At 44.6% G+C, this 19059-nt stretch overlaps 1 protein-coding gene across 1 annotated transcript in view; it reads left to right on the top strand.

The window, feature by feature from the left end:
- Spmap2l (sperm microtubule associated protein 2 like) overlaps nt 1–19059 on the top strand; it is a 41850-nt gene that overhangs the window by 20731 nt on the left and 2060 nt on the right. Inside the window, exons 4-8 of the mRNA XM_075943336.1 lie at nt 1965–2030; nt 5111–5239; nt 11621–11758; nt 13163–13268; nt 18558–18689. Of these exons, the coding sequence (XP_075799451.1) occupies nt 1965–2030; nt 5111–5239; nt 11621–11758; nt 13163–13268; nt 18558–18689 (571 nt within the window). The remainder of the gene's footprint in view (nt 1–1964; nt 2031–5110; nt 5240–11620; nt 11759–13162; nt 13269–18557; nt 18690–19059) is intronic.

Raw genomic sequence — 19059 nt, 5'->3', positions numbered from 1 at the left:
CACTGACTGCTCTCCACAGGACCCAGGTCGGATTCCAGCTCCCACATGGCAGCTTACAACCATCTATAATTCCAGTCCCAAGGAATCTAACATCCTTTTCTGCTTCTGCAATCACTATACGCATGGTTCATAGACATACAAGCAGGCAAAACACTCATAGGCATTACATTAAGAAAATACTAAAACAGTAAGGAGGGAAGGAGAAAGACCCAACTGGAAGTGCCTGGGCTACTCAGGGTTGGTTTCATAGCAGACCGCGCTTTCCGGGGCTCTTAGGGGTCCGCAGTGGCAACCTCTTGTCACAGATCGCTCGAAGCTCCAGGTGACTATATCTCAATCCTCCTTGCTTCTAACTAAGGTACAGTAGTAGCTAATGCCTTTCTTCCTTGACCTGAGTCCGTTTTAGCACCAGTGAGTATCTAACCCAAGGATGCTCCTGGTTTATAGAAAGTGTGGAGTAACCATTTATTGAATAAAGCCTGGCATGGTAGTATGTACACCTGTAATGCCAGCCCCTCAGAGATAAAAGCAGGAGGATCGCCTTGAGTTAGAGGCCAGTATTGGCTTCATAACAAGACCTAGTCTCAAAAAGCCCAAACGAAAAAAAAAAGTATTAAGTAGATGAAGTAAGTTCTTTGGCAATAAGAGACACTAAAATAGGCCAGCAAGATGGCTCAGTGGGTGAAGGCCCTTGCTACCACACCCAACCATCTGGGTTCAAGCCCTGAGATCCACACGATGGAAGGAGAGAAATGACTCCTTTAAGATATACTCTGACCTCCACACATGTATTGTAGACCATGTAATTTTTCAGGCATGTGTTCTTGCTCACACACTCAATAAATAAATACATGTAAATTATTATTATTATTATTATTGGTTTTTTGAGACAGGGTTTCTCTGTAGCTTTGGAGCCTGTCCTGGAACTAGCTCTTGTAGACCAGGCTGGCCTCGAACTCACAGAGATCTGCCTGCTTCTGCCTCCCAAGTGCTGGGATTAAAGGCGTGCGCCACCACCGCCCGGCTACATGTAAAAATTTGAAAGAGACCTTAAAACACAGAAAAGAGAAGGTCGCAATAGTGCGTAATTAATGGTTTAGGAAGAGCTTTATGTTTCAAAATGATGAGAGGAGCAAAACTCTAAACACACAAAAAGGGGCAGAAATGCTCGTTGCCCCGACCCATTACACGCTGAGCAGAAAGGAGAGCGTGAGTTCTCTGTCTGGGTTAGAAACCTCACTGCGGCTACTGCATGGGGAGCAGGTGGGCAGAGGACATGTGTGGAGGGAGGGGACACAGAGATCAGTGCATCTGGTGGCTAGGATGAGGATGGTAGAGAGGGACCGGGCGTGTGCCTGTTGTTTTTATTATGTGTGTGTGTGTGTGTGTGTGTGTGTGTGTGTGTGTGTGTGTGTGTGTACAGGTACCTGTGGAGGTTCAGCTGCTCTGGAGCTGGATTCCCTGACACTGGAGTTACAGGCAGTTGTGAACCACCCAGTCTAGATGCTGGTAACTGAACTTGGGTACTCAGCAAGAGTAGGACATACTCTGAGCCGCTCCACTGAGTCACCTCTTCAGATGCTCTCTAAGTCACCCCAAATATGCATAGTTTCACTTGCCCCTCCCCAGAGCCTCTTTGATGAGTAGTTATTTGTTATAAAGATATTTCTCTTTTTTATGTTATAAAATTAAACATTATGGTTTCTTTTTAAAATTTTATTGATTTTTATTGAGCTCTACAGTTTTCTCTGCTCCCCTCCCTGCCTCTCCCCTTCCCCTTCAACCCTCTCCCAAGGTCCCCATGCTCCCAATTTACTTAGGAGATTTTGTCTTTTTCTACTTCCCATGTAGATTAGATCTATGTATGTCTCTCTTAGGGTCCTCATTGTTGTCTAGATTCTCTGGGATTGTGATATAAAGATATTTCCAAACAGGCTCTGAATTAACTAGCTGTTATTTGTTAGTTTTTTTTCTAGAAAGAGAATTGAAGAGCTTGCTAAACCGAAAAAGCAATGGGGAACGCCAGACAGGTAAGGCAATATTATATGGTCTTGTTTGCAATGGCTGTGTTTGCTACATCAACTGGTATTCTTCTTAGTTGACCATTACACCTGCGTCTCAGGTGTAGCTGCTGTCTCTACTTACCTGGGTTCATTTTGTCAATAATGTTACCTCAGGACTGAACACACGGGAGTTTAACCTTTGCTTGGTGGTTCCACAATTTGTCTGCACATTAGGGGGTCATAGAGGGAGCTTGGATACTGATCAAAGACTGAGCCCCATATCCAGAAATCTGACTTGATTAGGGGTGCAGCTTCAGGAGCGTTTACCAGATGCTTCTAATAAACAAAGTTTTGGGAAGTGCTGCACCAGGTGGGTCTCCACACTCTTTTGAAACTCTTGGGTTCATCCAGCGAGTCCACCTTTGCAGCCTCCTGGCGGACCATCCACCAGCCTCTGAGCCTCCTCCCAGGACCTTCTGTTCTCTGGGTCTCAGCAACCCAGACCCCAATCTCCCATACTCTAGGACGTCTCTTTTCCTTCTTTGGCTCCTGTATAAAGCCTGGTAGCTTATAGAGAAGTCTTAGATTTACAGGAAAGGTGAGCATAGGTACCCTTTCCTCCAGTCTCCCCTGTAATCATCGTTGGCATTAATGTGGTCTTGTTACAGCAGAGGAGCCGGCATCCATGCAATTCCATGCCCTGAGTTCACTGCCCTAAACTCTGCTTTGTCCTTCGTTCATTTCCTCCCATCCATCCCACTCTCAGAATCCCTGGCAACCACCGTTTTTTTCTTTTTGTACTGTTTCCATAATTTTCCCTTTTCTGGAATGTCGTATAATTGGAATCGTGCTGTGTGTCTCCAGAGGGGCTTGTTTCGCTTGGTAACAGGTGTTCTAGGTTCTCCATTTATGTTCGTTCTCTTCTCTCTCATCTCCTTGTAATATATCCCATTGGACCCACTAACATTCCATTATATGGAAACCTCGGTTTAGCCACGCACCTATATGAAGGGTTGTTGCTAATATTTGGCAATCATGAACAAAGCTGTTATAACATTTATGTATAGGTTTTGGTGTCTTTCAGCTGTAGTTGGGTAAGTGTCTAGGATTTGAGTGGTTGCTGAACCAGCTGGCAAGTGTACACTTCACATCGTAAGGGACCACAGGACTCTCTTCTGCTGAATGTGGACCACTTTCTGTTTTCATTTCCCATGGATGAGAGTTCCTGCTGTTTTGCACATCCCTGTCAGCTTTTGGTGTTGTCGGTGTTTTTGCTTTTAGTCATTCTCACAGGCATGTAGGAGGAGTTCACCGTGTTAATGCGGTTTCCTACGGCAAGATCTAAACTTGCTTCACAGCTTTCTTTGCATATTTCCTTTGCTGAGGTCTCCTGTTAGACCTTTAGAGTTTTAACAGGACTCCTTCTCTTCCAACTGTTCCTCTCGAGTGTTTGCTATGTTTTCTGGGGATTAGTGCTACCAGTTTGAGTTTGTCTTTCACAGAGCAAATGCTCTGATTTCAATTAAATTCAGCTTATCATTTTTTCTTGTTATGAATTCTGGTATCTGCAGCCTAATTGCCAAACCCTTCACCCCTTGGATTTTCTCTTATTATTTTGAAGCAGGGTTTGAAGTGTCTTAGGTTGGATTCGAATTCTCTGTGTAGCCCAGGATGATCTTGGAGTCCCGATCCTACTGCCTACATCTCCCAACATACCCTTCTGCTCTGGCCCAAACCTGCCGAGTGCCAGAAGGGATTGTTCCCATTCTCCATTCCACCTCAGCTATGGGCTTTAATTCCAACTGTCTGTACCTTTCACCTCTTCTGGAACCTTCTCAGGGAACTCTGTGCTGATTTTGCCTTTCTCTCTCAGCCTGGCACAGCAGGCATACCTGTTTCATAGGGCTATTGGGACTAAATGCCATGATGTCATGGTGCCTGGCACACAGTAAATGTTCTGCAAATGGTTGTAAGTCACATTATTCTGTTACTGTTTTATTTTATGACCACCTGGTACAGGGGTTCACTCAAAAAGGGAGCACTGTGTAGACTTTGGCTTGTGTAGTAGGAGGCCGCTTATTGGTTAACTGCTGCCCAGATTCAAAATAACCACACAGAAACTGTATTAATTAAATCACTGCTTGGCCTATTAGCTCTAGCTTCTTATTGGCTAGCTCTTACATCTTAATTTAACTCATTACTATTATCACCACATGGCTGTGGCTTACTGGCAAGGTTCTGGCTTGTCTGTCCCCTGAGGAGGCTGCATGGCTGGCGTCTCTTTACTCCGCCGCCTTTCTCCCAGCATTCAGTTTAGTTTTCCCTGCCTAGCTCTACTCTACCCTATCACAGACCAAGAAATCTTCTTTATTAATAAAAGCAACACATATACAGAAGGACTTCCCACACCAGGCATGTCTATTTTATGCTTCCCTACTACAAATGACACTGCTAACTCCATGATGGCAAAACTGAACTATCTTATCACTAATAGGCTCATTATAAGTCACTGATAATTTTTATCATTACTACAGTCTCCCCCCCCCCCTTCTTCTATGTGCGTGCGTGTGTGTGTGCTGGAGGTCAGAGGACAACCCTTGGGAATCAATTCTCTCCTTTTGCTGTGGGATGGGGGTTCAAACTCAGGTTGCCAGGCTTGTGCAGCAAGTGCCTTTTTTACCAGCTGAGCCATCTCGCTGGTCCAAGGTTACCATTTATTCTTAAATGGAGTAGACATGGCAATTTTATTCTATTTCTAGTTTAATGTCCATTTCTCTCTGGTGTCTGAAAATCATAAAATCCTGTGAGAGATGAGGATGCTGAGAGGGATCAGCAGGGGAAGACACTTGTCACCACGCCTGATGACCCAAGTCTGATCCCTGAAACCCACATGGTGGAAGGAGACAGCCATCCCTGCAATTGCCCTCACTTTCACACGCACACCACGACATGTGTGTCAGCACACATAAATACACTGTAATACACAATTATAAAGGAGAGTGAGTTCTTGGAGACTAATCCATATAGATGTTGAGTGTCACCTTTGTGATGCTTATTAGCAGGAGTTTATTTGAAAGCAATGCTTGGCTTTTCTGCTTCATTAACAGGAGGTTGTTTTGGGGAAATCAAGATCCTATTCGCCCTCTTTCTGAAGCTGCTTTGAAGGCTCAGCTGACCAAGAGAATTGAGGACCTTGCTCAGCCCAAGCAGGTCTCCCGACACTACGTCCCTAACAGGTTGGTGCTGACACGACCTCAGGTTGCTTCGTCAGGACTTCACAAGGAAAATGAGCTTAGAGCCCGGCTCTTTCACCAGCTGTGAACTGTTGAACCTGGAAGCCAAGCTTACGGAACTTAGCTTCATTCAACTTCCTGGTGCTCTTTCTCTCCTCAAAACTTATATTTTGTAATTTGACACCACTAGCTTGTTCCTTTTCATTATAATTTTTCATTAAAGTTACCACTAATAACAATATGACAGAGTCCATAGTAGGCTGTTTTGAGATTTGCTCTGCCAACAGAATTAATCCAAAAACTCTTCACTTTAGCTTCAGGCAGACCCTTCAGACAAGAGCAAAAGGCAGCCACTTTCTTGACCAAAATGTCACAAGAATGATCTCTAAGCAACATATTAAAATTCTCCTCTGCAACCTCTTGAGAAAGCTCTCCACAGTTCATCAAATCACATTCAACATTGTTGTTTTCCATTGTCCTACCAATATGGCCCTTTAAGCAGCACTTAAAGTGTTCCATTGCTTTCCTAACCCAAGTATCAAAGTCCAAATTCTCGCAAACAAAAACATGGTCAGACCTATCACAACAATACTTCAGTCCCTGGTACCAACTTATATCTTATTTCGGGTTTCTATGGCTGTGAAGAGACACCATGACCAAAGCAACTCTTATAAAGAAAATATTTAATTGGGGTGGCTCGCTAACAGTCTCAGAGGTTCAGTCCATTATCATCACGGCAGGGAGTATGAAGGCACACAGGCAGACGTGGTATTGGAGAAGCAGATGAGAGTCCTACATCTTGCAGGCAGCAGGAAGTTGACTGAGACACTGAGCAGTATCCTGAGCATAGAAAACTTCAAAGCTTGCCCCCATGGCGGCACACTTCCTCCAACAAGGCCGTATCCACTCCAACAAGGCCACACCTTCTAGTAGTGCTACTCCCTATGAGATTATGGGGGTCAATTACATTCAAGCTACCACAATGCCTTATTGTGGTTTCCAGTCTCAGTATATTATGTAAGAATTAGCAAACATGAATGAGTCTTTTCTATAAAATGCTATATTTTATTTAGTTATATAGTATTTAGGTCATGGAATTAAGATGTTTTTGTCTCTCCCACCTTGGAAGACTTATACTTAAACGTACATATGTCTATTAAAACTCTTGCCGGGCGGTGGTGGCGCACGCCTTTAATCCCAGCACTTGGGAGGCAGAGGCAGGCGGATCTCTGTGAGTTCGAGACCAGCCTGGTCTACAGAGCTAGTTCCGGGACAGGCTCCAAAACCACAGAGAAACCCTGTCTCGAAAAACCAAAATAATAATAATAATAATAATAAAACTCTTAAAATCACACTTGCTTCCCACCTAGTAAAAATTTACTCAACATAACTCCTTTCCCGTCTTCCCACTTCCAATGCAACAATTCTTTTCAGACTAGCTAATGGAAAGAGACCCCAGGCAATAGGGAAAAGACACAGCCACCACCTTAGAATAAAAACCAATTGCACTTCCTGTCTCAGTGTTTGCTCTCCTTGATCAAGAGTAAAGTTGCCGTGCCGGGCGGTGGTGGCGCACGCCTTTAATCCCAGCACTCGGGAGGCAGAGGCAGGCCTGATAGTTCGAGACCAGCCTGGTCTACAGAGCTAGTTCCAGGACAGGCTCCAAAGCCACAGAGAAACCCTGTCTCAAAAAAACCAAAAAAAAAAAAAAAAGAGTAAAGTTGCCTAACAGTAGTTTCTTTCTTTACAATTTGAAATGAGTGAAATTTATGCCCTGGCAGTGCTGAAGCAAGCATGGGCAGCCCATATATGGGTTCTGTTGAACTTCTCTATATTGGGTTTCATGATCTAAGTCGATGAGAATGACTGATTGGTCTCTTCCTCAAGAGGGCGCCAGATCTCAATACAGATGGTTGTGAGCCACCATATGGTTGCTGGGATTGAACTCAGGACCTGTGAAAGAGCAGGCAGTGCTCTTAACCACTTGAGCCATTTCTCCAGCCCCAAACTTATTGCAAACAATACCACAGTCAAGTTTTTTTTTTGGAACAAGATCAGTTCTAAGAACAGCCTTGAAGATTTGTATTCTATTTCCTAATACTTTGGTCTATGTGGGCTCTTTTTTTTTTTAATTAAGGGAGTTTTAAAGTAAGTGTGTGTGTGTGTGTGTGCGTGTGTGTGTGTGTGTGTGTGTGTGTGTGCAGAGACCAGAGGAGGACCTCAGGTGTCCTGTTCTATCTCTTTCCACTATTACTTTGAAACTGGCTCTGTTATGAACCTGGACTAGGCTGGTGGCCAGCGGGCCCCAGGGGTGGTCCTGTCTACCCCACACTGGGATAATAAGCAGGTGGATGACCATTTCTGCCTTCTTATGTGGGTGCAGGATCCAAACTCAGGCCATCACGCTTGTACAACAAATGCATCTTACTTTATCCTTAGAGGGTTTTCTTCTTTGGGACCGGAGAGATGGGCCAGTGCTTAAGAGCGTTGCTGTTCTGGCAGGAGATCTGGGTTCAGTTCAGAGCGCCCACACAGTAACTCACAACCATCCTAAACTTAAGTTCCAGGGTACCCCACACTTCCTTCTGACCTCTGTGGGCACCAGGCATATGGATGGCACATGCACATGCATGAGGGAGAGACATAATACATACCCAACAACAACAACAACAAAAAACCTTGAAGTTCTGGGGTTCTGTTTCTTTATTTTCTTTGGTTTTTCCTCCCCTGGTGCTGGGGATTAAACCCAAGGGCCTTGCACATTTTAAGCAACGGTTCTATCACTCTCTTTATAGCTAAGAAAACAGCTTTTCAAGCTATTTTTCAGGAATTCTTACAGAAGTCCTTAATATTTCAAGACAGGGCCTTCAGTGAAGAAAACCCGCTTCTTTTATCTTTTTGAGATTATAATTACATCATTCCCCTTTTTCTTTCCTCCCCCCCCACCTCCCCCATATACCCCTTGTGCTCTGTTTCAAAGTCTTGACCTCTCAAGGACACAACAGCAAACACACTAAAGTGAATGGGGATGGGGATGGAGGAGGGGGGCTGAGGTCTCAAACCTGCACAAAGAGCTACAAGCAAGTAAGGAGGGCTGAGAAGGAGAAATGGTCTTCCCGGGCAAACATACATCCAAACTCTTTTCATGGGAGACATTTTAGAAGTTCAAGGGATCCGGGAAATGAGTTTGGATTCCCTCGGAGAACTGGCCGTGCCCTTGCTCTCTGTTCTCAGGGAGGCTTGGATCTTTTCTGTCCATGTTTCTATCCAGTCTGCCAGGCCCCTCTCATCAGCCTTTGTGGTGTGCTCCTCCGTGTGCTTCCCTAAACGCATCCCGTCCTACGGATTTGTTTCCTCCCAAATTTTTATCTTTCTCTCCTTATCTCAGGCTCACTGGCTTCCCAGGTTGGGGCTCCCAAGCCAAACCCTCCAGCGCCGTAGGGCTCCTTCCTCATCTATGCAGGTAGAATTGGACTTTTGTTTCAGAATGACATCTAGGTAGGCTCTGCTTGTTGATGGACTTGTTTGCTTTTTAAAGTTTCTTTTAGACAGTTTTTCAAAATCCTTAAAGGAAATTACCTCATTTGTCTGAACAAGATGGTGCCAGGTACACGTCGTGAATTTCACCGTCTCTCCCAGCAGCGGGCGAATGAGCTCGTGTTTGCTGGCACTTTCCCATCACGCTTGTTTAACAATATGACTAAGTATAATTCTGCAAGCATACTGTGAAGGTGTCGAAGGGACAGAGCCAGGTAAGACATACCGACTGTGTTTAAGACACGTTCCAGGAAAAATAACAGGAAACCCCTTGCCCTTCACAGGGCAGGAGGAAGAGAATATATTTACCCGGAGTGGCTTGAAAGGGAGGAAAAGGAAAACTTAATCTTTTCTGACCTCAGACCCCCTTAAAAGACCCCCTAAAATGTCTTCCAGAAAAAATAAGATTACTTGGTGTGGCGGTTCACTCCTGTAATCTCAGCACTCAGGAGGCTGAGGCAAGAGGATCCAGAGTTTGAGGCCAGCCTGGACTACATAGTAAGACTGTATTTAAAAAAATAAATTATGAAGCTGGGTGATGGCGGCGCACACCTTTAATCCCAGCACTCAGGAGGCAGAGGAAGGTGGATCTCTGTGAGTTCGAGACCAGCCTGGTCTACAAGAGCTAGTTCCAGGACAGACTCCAAAGCTACAGAGAAACCCTGTCTCAAAAAACCAAAAAAAAATTATGCACACATTCACAATATTTATCTTTTGTCATTTATTAAAACAAAATAAATGATCACTTTTATGGTTTTGTTTTCGTCACTGCTTTTTTTTTTTTAATACCAGTCTCTCTGTGTAGCTCTGACTGTCCTGGCACTCACTCTGTACACCAGGTTGGTCTCAAACTCAGAGATCCATCTGCTTCTGCCCTTTCTTCCCCCAACCCAGTGCTGGACTAAAGGCATGTGCCACCATGTCCAGCTAGTGTGTAGGTTTTGTAGGTGGGTTCTTTCTGGCAGAATCTCTGTCTGATTTTAGCTATTTGAAGCTAAGTTCCCCCAAACTTGAGCCATTAATGTACTTTCTTCCCAAGTTGCCATATTTGTGCACCGTTAAATTATCTAATGTAAACCAGGTGTGGTGGCAGATGCCTTTAATCCGGGCATTAGGAAGCAGAGACAGGCAGGTCTCCATGAGTTTAAAGCCAGCCTGGTTTAGATAGTAAGTTCCAGGCCATTCTGGGCTATGTAATGAGACCCTGTTTCAAAAAGCAAAAACTAAAATAAATAAATAAGTAAATAAATAAATAAGTAAGTAAGTAAAAACTCTTAAAAATATTTGAACTTAAATGTACATATGTCTACTAAAACCCTTAAAATCACACTTGCTCTTCCAAATTCCCTCAATATTAATGTCCTGTAGCTCTTCGTTTAGGGCCATCGCCTTGTGATTTCCCCATACATACTGGCATGTCAAAAGGTGTTGTCATCGTGCAGCTTCTGTTTAGGTGGCTGTATTTTTGCGGTTTCATGCGCACAGCTTCCCTGTCATATACAGAAGACACAATCTCACAGCCGACATTCCAATCCTCTGACTTTTACAGTCTCCCCCCACCCTACTCTTCTGTAATGTTCCTTGCGCCTCAAGCATGGGGGTTGTGTGTTGTTCGCATGCCGCGCCACGCAAGTGTGTTGTTTGCATGCCGAGCCACGCAGGCAGGCTGCAGTGTGGGTACCGTCATCAGCAACATTTTAGTGAAATCATGTCCTTCTGTCCACTTCAGCTCAGGACTCGCTGATCCTGTTGTGAAAGATAAGGAAGCTCTTCTCTCACTCAAAAGGCCACCACCTCCCTCACTCCAGATGGGGAACTTGGTATCATACTTTTTAAAAAGCTGCCACGCATCTTCGGTGTTTGCCCACCCACTGCGTGGCTCCAGAAAACCATGAGAGTCGCAGTTTCACTGAGAACAGGGTGGGAAGAAAGGCACTGAGGAAAGGTTTCACGAGAGCACACGGTCTTCTCAAAGACTGTGAGATCCACAGCTTCCGGTGCTTGCTTCATCTTGGCAAATTCTTTCTTGGTGGGTAGAGCCTGCTCCTTCTCCCATCTGCATCTTCTCTTGAGGATCATCGAAGTCTCACTCTTCAGGAACAAGAGGGGTAATAAGTCCATCATATTCACTGTTTCAGTTAGCATGTGGTACAGCCCACAGACTGCATGCTGTTCTGTGAAGGCTCTGACAAGTGGGCAGTGTGGGTTTGCTGCATGCAAAGTGGTTTTGCTGCATTTGACCTTTTCTCTCTCACTGAGATACCAGAATGTCCATCTTATTAGGTAAGGGATTACATTCAGGTCCACCGACAGCGATCTCAGCCTTGCTCCGTACAACGTGGACGTCACCACTGCAGAGCTGAGTCAAGGCCACAGGGCCAGGATACTCGCCAGCCAGCAAACTTGCCTGCCTGCCTTTCCTCCCTCCTGCCCTCCTTCCTTCCTTCCTTCTTTTTTTTTTTTTTTTTTTGAGATGGGGTGTTTGTGTGCGTATCTTGCCCAGACTGGTCTCAAATGGAATCCTCCTGCCTCCTAGAAAAATTTGGCCTTAAAAACAGATAATCATCTTTTCTCAATAGTGTATCTTTTCATCTGTGTGGAAGACATACACTGTTCAGTAAAGAAAACTACCTGCCTTGTTTTAGAGTAAGATAATAGAAACAAGCTGAACACTTACTCTGTAGCTGTTTCTAAGACAATGCTCACTTCTCCCAGTGTGGAAGATAGCCCAGGAGCACACACAGAGCTTTCTGCCTACTTCCCCCGGCCTGGGAGTCAACGCCTGAGAAGACCGCAATGATCTGAATTCATATGCCACTGATTTCTTTTCTCTTCTGCGACTGGCAGGGCTCAGTATTACTACAGCTGTGGCAGAGAGTCTGTAATTTGGCAGATCCCACCTCCTGCGCTGGTTACTCGGCCTTCTAAACGGATCCAGAAGCTGGCAAAACCCAACAGATTCAAAATGCAGTGTCTGCTGAATAGGTAGAGTATCTTAAACTCTCCAGACATCCCGATCTAGCTGACTGGAGTGTCACTCACTGTGCTCCAGTTTCCGTCTGAGCGAAAAGACTGTTTACATCTAAACACATCGGATAAAACTGTGGAATATCTGCAACAGGAGCTCATCATCAACTCTTCTATCTGACTGGGAATGCTGGGGCAGAAATTCACAGTAAACCACCTCACTATCAGGCAATAAAAGGAATCTCTCAGCTCCTGCTCGCAATCTACAGCACCCAGAAAAATCCATTACAGAATGTAAAAGTTACTCTCTCCTGCAAATATACACATTGAGTCCACACCAGAATGCTAGCAAATCAAATCCAAACGTACATGCAACAATTTGCAACCTTGTCCAAAGCCACTTGACTATAAGCACAAACTTTTATTTCTGGATTGCCAGTCTTACTCCATATACTAAATGTTTGTCTCCGTGCAATAATGCACAATCATGATTATCACAGCTTTTTAGTAGATTTTGAAATCATAAAATACCTTTGAACTTTGATCATTTTAGATTATTCTGGGACCTTTGTATAACCATAAAAATTTTGCTTTTTGGGTCGACGAAAATACTCTCAAATTAATGCTGATGGTTGAACATCTTGTGAATATTTTAGAAACCACTTAGTTGCATACTTTGAAAGGGTAAGTTTTATGTACATTAATTGTACCTTAATAATAACAAAACCTACAGCTCTCCACCCTTAGAAAGTCATTGCATAGCTGAGAAAACCTTTTTCCATGCTAAGTTTGTAGATTTGTTAATTGGCTGGTTTTAGATTTTTGATCAGAGAGAGAAGTATATGGTATACAGCTCATAATAACTGGCCAAGTTACTGAGAGTTGAGGCAAGGATTAGTTCACACTGCACTACAAAAGAGAATGGCCCACAGGTGTCCTAGGTGATGACCGAGCTCTTGTAGACTAGACTGGCCTCAAACTCACAAAGATCTGCCTGCCTCTGCCTCCCAAGTGCTGGGATTAAAGGCGGGCGCCACCACAGCCCAGCTAAGAAGTGAGATTTTTTTTAAGACTATATATAGGTCAGAACCCATCCAATGGAATATGTAGTTCTAGGGTGTTTTTTTTTCTAGTTAAATAAATCTTTAAAATAATTAGATCAGACTGTATGGCACAGAAGCACAGTGTATTGAGAATTTTGTTTCGTATATAGGAGCATGTTTACATACACCGTGACACATTAAATGTATCCACTACTGTGGACCAATGGGAAGCAGCAATCTGTCTAAAGAACTCCTGCGCGTAAGAAAAAATGTTCCTGCTTTCAGAGCATGTGCATAGCTGCAGTTGCTTGTAGCTATGAACTGTTTGTTCTTCCGTCCAAATTTGTATTTTGTTTCCGTTTGCATGTCGTCCACTCAGCGATGACTTACCACCAGAGGTTCTCCATTTCTCTGATCCGTCTCCCAGAATCCTGCAGCTCTCCGTAGCCAAAGGCCCAGATCCCAACTACGTTCCTCCGAAAAGCGTAAGTGGTGACTGTCTCATGCAACACTCTCCGAGCGGGTTACTTCCTGTGTGGCGAAGAACACGACAAGAAGCAGCTTGGGGGAGAAGGGTTTGCTGGGGCTCGCAGTTTGAAGCATACCGTCCATCGTGGAGGGGAAGGCGTGGCAATGGGGGCTACTCGGTGGCAGGAGTAGCTAGGTGGGACTTCTTATCTCCTCACGTATTGCCAGAACAGGAAACAGAAAGCTGGCAGGAAGTACGGCCAAGGCTACAGGCGCCACTTCCCAAAGGTTACGCAACCCTCTAAAATAGCAAAGGCCGCTGGACGGAGATCAAGCGTTCACACACACAGCACTATGGGAGACATTTCATTTCATCCACCGCTCCTTTGCTGCTTTTCTTTGTGGGTTTTCCCACAATTACAAAATCTATTTTGCCTAATCTGCCAGGAGTAGATCATAGAATAGAACCATGTGTGATATAGAGCAAGGGATTTATTACATGTATTAGCCCTTGAATAATTTCGGAATTAGATGAAGTCTATGGCAGGCTGGTCCACAGTGGAGCAGTGATAGGAATAAGTGGGAAGTTCCTCAGGAGGTCTCCTGGGTGTGGGGTGTAGTCCCGTTTGAGGTGGAAGGGCTGGTAAGGAGAGCAGTACTTAAGGGTTTAGAGTACCCTGTTTTATTGGAAATGTAGGATTTAGGGCCCCTGTTTTATTGGAATCTGCCCATACAGCACCATTCCAATTCTCCAGGCCCTACTATTTCTTAACCATTGCCCCAACTTTAACATCAGTGATTGGACAAATTTGAAAATTCAATTTGTATTGTAACCCACCCACCTGCTGAATTAGATTTTGGTTTTCAGACTATCCAGCCCTGTGACAATAGAAGATAAAGGTTTCTCTTGGTGGAAGTCATTTCTGATCCTTTATCTGGATTCTATGCTGGAAATTTAATGGCCTAAGATTGTTTTGTTTTTGTTCGAGTTGTCCAGCATCCTTACCAGCAACACCCCACTCCATTGTTCTGCCTTATTTCACTGACGAGTTCTTGGCATTGACTGTCGTTCAGCCAGAGCTTTGATTTGTTTTGCCATTGCATGCCATGGGCTACCAGTTGTTGATTTTTTTAGACTGCCACTAACAATGTACCCCTTAATGCCTGTGAGTCTAAATGCCACCAAAGCAAATTCTAAAACCAGCATCAGAACCATTATAGAGAATCTTAGAGCTCTGGTCTGATTGTTGCATCATGCCAACCCACAAACGTAATGGGGAGAAGTAACCATCACTTTACCACACTCAAGGATTTTATAAGTTAGAAATTCTGAGAAGGAGAAAGGGATGGCTCTGTTCCGTGTCAAGGCTTACCTGGGAAATCTGTGCTTACCTGGGTGTCAGTTACGGTCAGCTAAAATCATTTGGAGGCTCCTCCATAGCCTAATCAGTACAGGTCGCTATAGGCTGGGTGGCTTCAAAAGACATATAGGTATTCTTAGAAGCTGGGAAACCCAAGATAAAGACCTCGATCGATTCTGTTCTTGTTGAAGGTGATTTCTTGATTACAGATAATGTTCCAAGTGAGAGTTATTTTCCTCTTCTCTGAACCCAAATACCTCACAAGAGGGATCTTGAGAGAAAAGAGATCCATTTTGGCTCATGGTTTGAAGGTGTTACAGTCCATCATTATGGAGAAAGCACGGGGACACATAGCTGTGGAAGCCAGCGTGTGAGGCGGCCTGGTCACTTCTTGTTGGCTAGTAGGAAGCAGAGCAGGAACTCAGGCTGGAACCAGGGCCAGATCATAATCTGTCTGCCTGTCTGGAGCTTCCTACTTCCTCCAGTGAGACCCCGGCATGAAAACTACAAACCAAGACCATGAGCTGGGTGCCAACTATTCAAACACACTTGAACCTGTGGGGAGCTATTTTATATCCAACTCTAGCAGATGACCACATCTGATACACTTGGGATTCAGGCTTTTATATATGAAGGGTCACAAACAGTCAATCCATAATTGTACCGTTGTGAATTGTGCCTAGGCTGCGGTGGCCAGGCTAGACTTGGCTGTTAATGTACAGGAGTTATAGACAGTTGTAAGCTGCCATCTGAATGCTGGGAATTGAACCTGGGTCCTCTGGAAGAGCAGCTAGTTGCTGAGTCATCTCTCCAACCCATTTGAGATATTTCTATGTGGACGACCACAGATAAATTTACTATGGACACTTGTGTGCAGGTGTTTTTGTGAATGTATGTTTTGATTTGGTTGGGTTTTTTTTTGAGACAAGGGCTTTATTCTGTAGCCCAGCATGGCCTAGCACGTACTATATAATTGTTGCAGGAATTCTGCTTGTCTACATACAACTTAGACTCTATTGTGCTTTGCTATTCTTTGTTGCCTTACTCTATAGAGCTGACTGATGGTTGTATCCGCTTTTGATTGAAAGGCTTAATTAAAAGCAGTGGTTGGCATATTCCTTCAACTCACCTAGAGCTCTGTAGCGGACAAAGCTTGATTCATAAGAAATGCATTAAATGCTTAATTAGTTCTTCATGGTGTCAGGACATGCACTGTCCTCTGTTTAAATCCCAGCGTTGCCATTCCCCAGTTACATAAACGTACACTATTGAACCTCCAATGCTTCGGTGCTTCTTTCAGTGAAATAGGAATGGAAACAACAACCCAGGCAAGGAAGAAATTATTGAATACACATAAGATGTTGTCACTGGTGACACCCATTATCGTCTTCACTTAAACAGGAAGACAGTTTACTATTTTTTTTTTGCCTGCAATTGAGGTTTTATTGTATTGCCATAGATTGATACATCCTCTTTCAAACCCCTTTTCAATTTAGTTTTAGATTTATTTTATTTCGCGTGTATTTTGCCTGCGTGTATATGTGCACCACTTACATGACTGACCCCAGCGGAGGGTGGAGGAGGACAACAGATATCCTGGAACTGGAGTTACAAGTGGCTGTGAGCCGCATGTGGGTGCTGAGACTGGAGCACTACTACAAAGAGCCCAAGCGCAAGAGCACACGATTTGAGCAAATATTCACAACAGATACTGAGAAATGACTTCCCAACCCGGTGGTAGCAATACCAGCATTTCCTGGTCCCTGTGGTCTCCGACTTAAGAATTCAAACAAGACACGCGGATTTCGTGTGGGAAACAGGTTGAGCTTCTTTTTTTTTTTTTTTTTTTTTTTGGTTTTTCGAGACAGGGTTTCTCTGTGGTTTTGGAACCTGTCCTGGAACTAGCTCTTGTAGACCAGGCTGGTCTTGAACTCACAGAGATCCGCCTGTCTCTGCCTCCCGAGTGCTGGGATTAAAGGCGTGTGCCACCACCGCCCGGCCAGGTTGAGTTTCTTACACTACACTCTTGGAGCTGGAGAAATGGCCCCGTGGTTGTTCTGGCAGAGGATTCTGGTTCTTATTCGATTCTTATTGCCCACGTGGTGACTCACAATCATCTGTAACTCTGACTCCAGAGGATCTGACACCCTCTTCCGGCTTCCTATGGTACCAGGCACACAAGAGGTACACAGATATACATGCAGGTAAAATACTCACAAGCATAAATTAGTAATTCTAAAAAGTAATCTTAAAAAAAAAATAAACCACATTTTCAAGGGTAAGAGTAGACAATGGCCAAAGAGACCGTTGTCTCATCCACATTTTGCACAGGTTTTATACAGTTTTCTAGTCTTCAGAACAAGCAGCTTTTTTCTGAGAGGCATTGACCTGTCTAAGTGACAGGGAAGCCTGTGTCACTTGACTCTCCCAAGAGGCAGTAATATTCTGTCTTCACTCATCAGCAGAGAGACCCTTGCTGGGTGGTTCTCCCGTGAGGCTTATGGCTCCCGGATTCAGGTTTAGAGAGTTATTAACAGCCTTTTGGACAGTTCAGGACACATGTCTCTTTAGGGACAGAAATATGGCTCGGGCCCGATTCCTCCAACCCTTAAATGAAATGCCACCCTTTTAGTCCTTTGGTTTTTTTTCCCCATTAACTATAAACGGATTGGCCCATTAGCTCAGGCTTCTTATTAACTCTTATAACTTATATTAACCCATTATTCTAGTATATGTTAGCCACATGGCTCGGTGCCTTTTTCAGCAAGACAGTCACATCTTGCTGCTTCTGTGTCTGGGCCGGGACTGCCTAATCCTTTGTTTTACAGTCTATTGACTCTGAGTGAGGGGTCCTGCCCCAAAGTCTTCCAAGCCTGCAAATATCTAACTAGCTACCTGGCGGATGTGCGTGTTTCTGCTTTCTTCTGGCTTTCACTGCTTTTCTTACGTGTTCCGATTAGAAGAGAGCCGCTTGGGTAAATGTCCTGTACTATGGTGATTTGTGATGCAAGAGCTCCATTTCCGAAAGGGTTAAAAGTTTTCTCTTTTGGATGTTCTTTTATGACCTTCTCTTGGCTGACTTTGTATTTTGCTTTAAATTTTTTCATCACATTTATTTACTCTGTGTGTGTGTGTGTATGTGTGTGTGTATGTGTATGTGTGTGTGTATGTGTGTGTGTATGTGTATGTGTGTGTGTATGTGTGTGTGTATGTGTATGTGTGTGTGTCTGTGTGTATGTGTGTGTGTCTGTGTGTGTGTGTATGTGTGTGTGTCTGTGTGTGTGTGCCAGTGTGTGTGTGTGTATGTGTATGTGTGTGTCTGTGTGTGTGTGTATGTGTGTGTGTATGTGTATGTGTGTGTGTCTGTGTGTGTGTGTGTATGTGTGTGTGTATGTGTGTGTATGTGTGTGTCTGTGTGTGTGTGCCTGTGTGTGTCTGTGTGTGTGTGTGTGTGTGTGCCTGTGTGTGTCTGTGTATGTGTGTGTGTGTGCCTGTGCACATTCAACCATGCCGTGGTACATGTGTGGAGGCAGAGGACAATCCCATGGAGCCTGTTCTCTCCTCCTACCTTGATGTGAGTTCTGGGTACCGAACACATGTTGTCAGGCTTGCATGGCAAACACTTTACCTGCTGAGCCACCTCACTAGACGTGGGCTGACTCTCTTCGCCCACCGCTCAGCATCGCCGCTCATTTCTGAGTTCATATGTAGTGTCATTGACTGTCTCTCCCACGTCTGTCATGTAAGGCTTGAATCGGTGGAAAGCTGGCTTGGAACACGTACACTCCAGTTTAAGCGAGATAGAAACCGATCCTGTCAGGGGTGACCGCGATTCCCGTCCTTTCTGCTGAGCTGCTGAGAAGCCTGGTGGCTCTGAGCTCAGACCCCATTTTATAACACTGAACAGGACAGGCACTTACACACTGCTTCCTTTTTCTCTCCTAGATTGAAACCAAGATTTCCTTATCTGCCCTAAGTGCTATTGCAAGTCCAAGGATTGTAGACCTCGCCCACCCGAGGATCAAGATAGAAGGCCTGTGTTACGAGAGAGAAAAGAGTGAAATGCCCATCCGTCCCGTAAGCCACCCCCCCTCACTCATCGGCTGTCTTTCCGATTGCCCCTAAGATGTTATTTTGCCTCAACAAGGCATAGGAATCATCAGAACAGACCATCTTGAAAGCCGTCTGTAGCGGGAAGGGAGGCTGATGGATATGATAAGGGGAAAAGGCACAAGAGTAGAGGGCAAAGAACATGGGCTTTGAAGTTAGCAGGCTGGGTGTGAGTCTGCCCTTTCCCAAGGACTCCCCACCGTGAGGACTGGCTGCTAGGCACCATCCTTATTTCACCAGTAAAGAAACAGTGAAGAGCCGGGCGGTGGTGGCACACGCCTTTAATCCCAGCACTTGGGAGGCAGAGGCAGGCGGATCTCTGTGAGTTCGAGGCCAG

Source organism: Microtus pennsylvanicus, chromosome 12, assembly GCF_037038515.1.
Source record: "Microtus pennsylvanicus isolate mMicPen1 chromosome 12, mMicPen1.hap1, whole genome shotgun sequence".
In the NCBI taxonomy this organism is placed as follows: Eukaryota; Metazoa; Chordata; class Mammalia; order Rodentia; family Cricetidae; genus Microtus; species Microtus pennsylvanicus.
The sequence above is the reverse complement of the archived record's forward strand: the minus strand, read 5'-3'. Positions and strand labels throughout refer to the sequence as shown.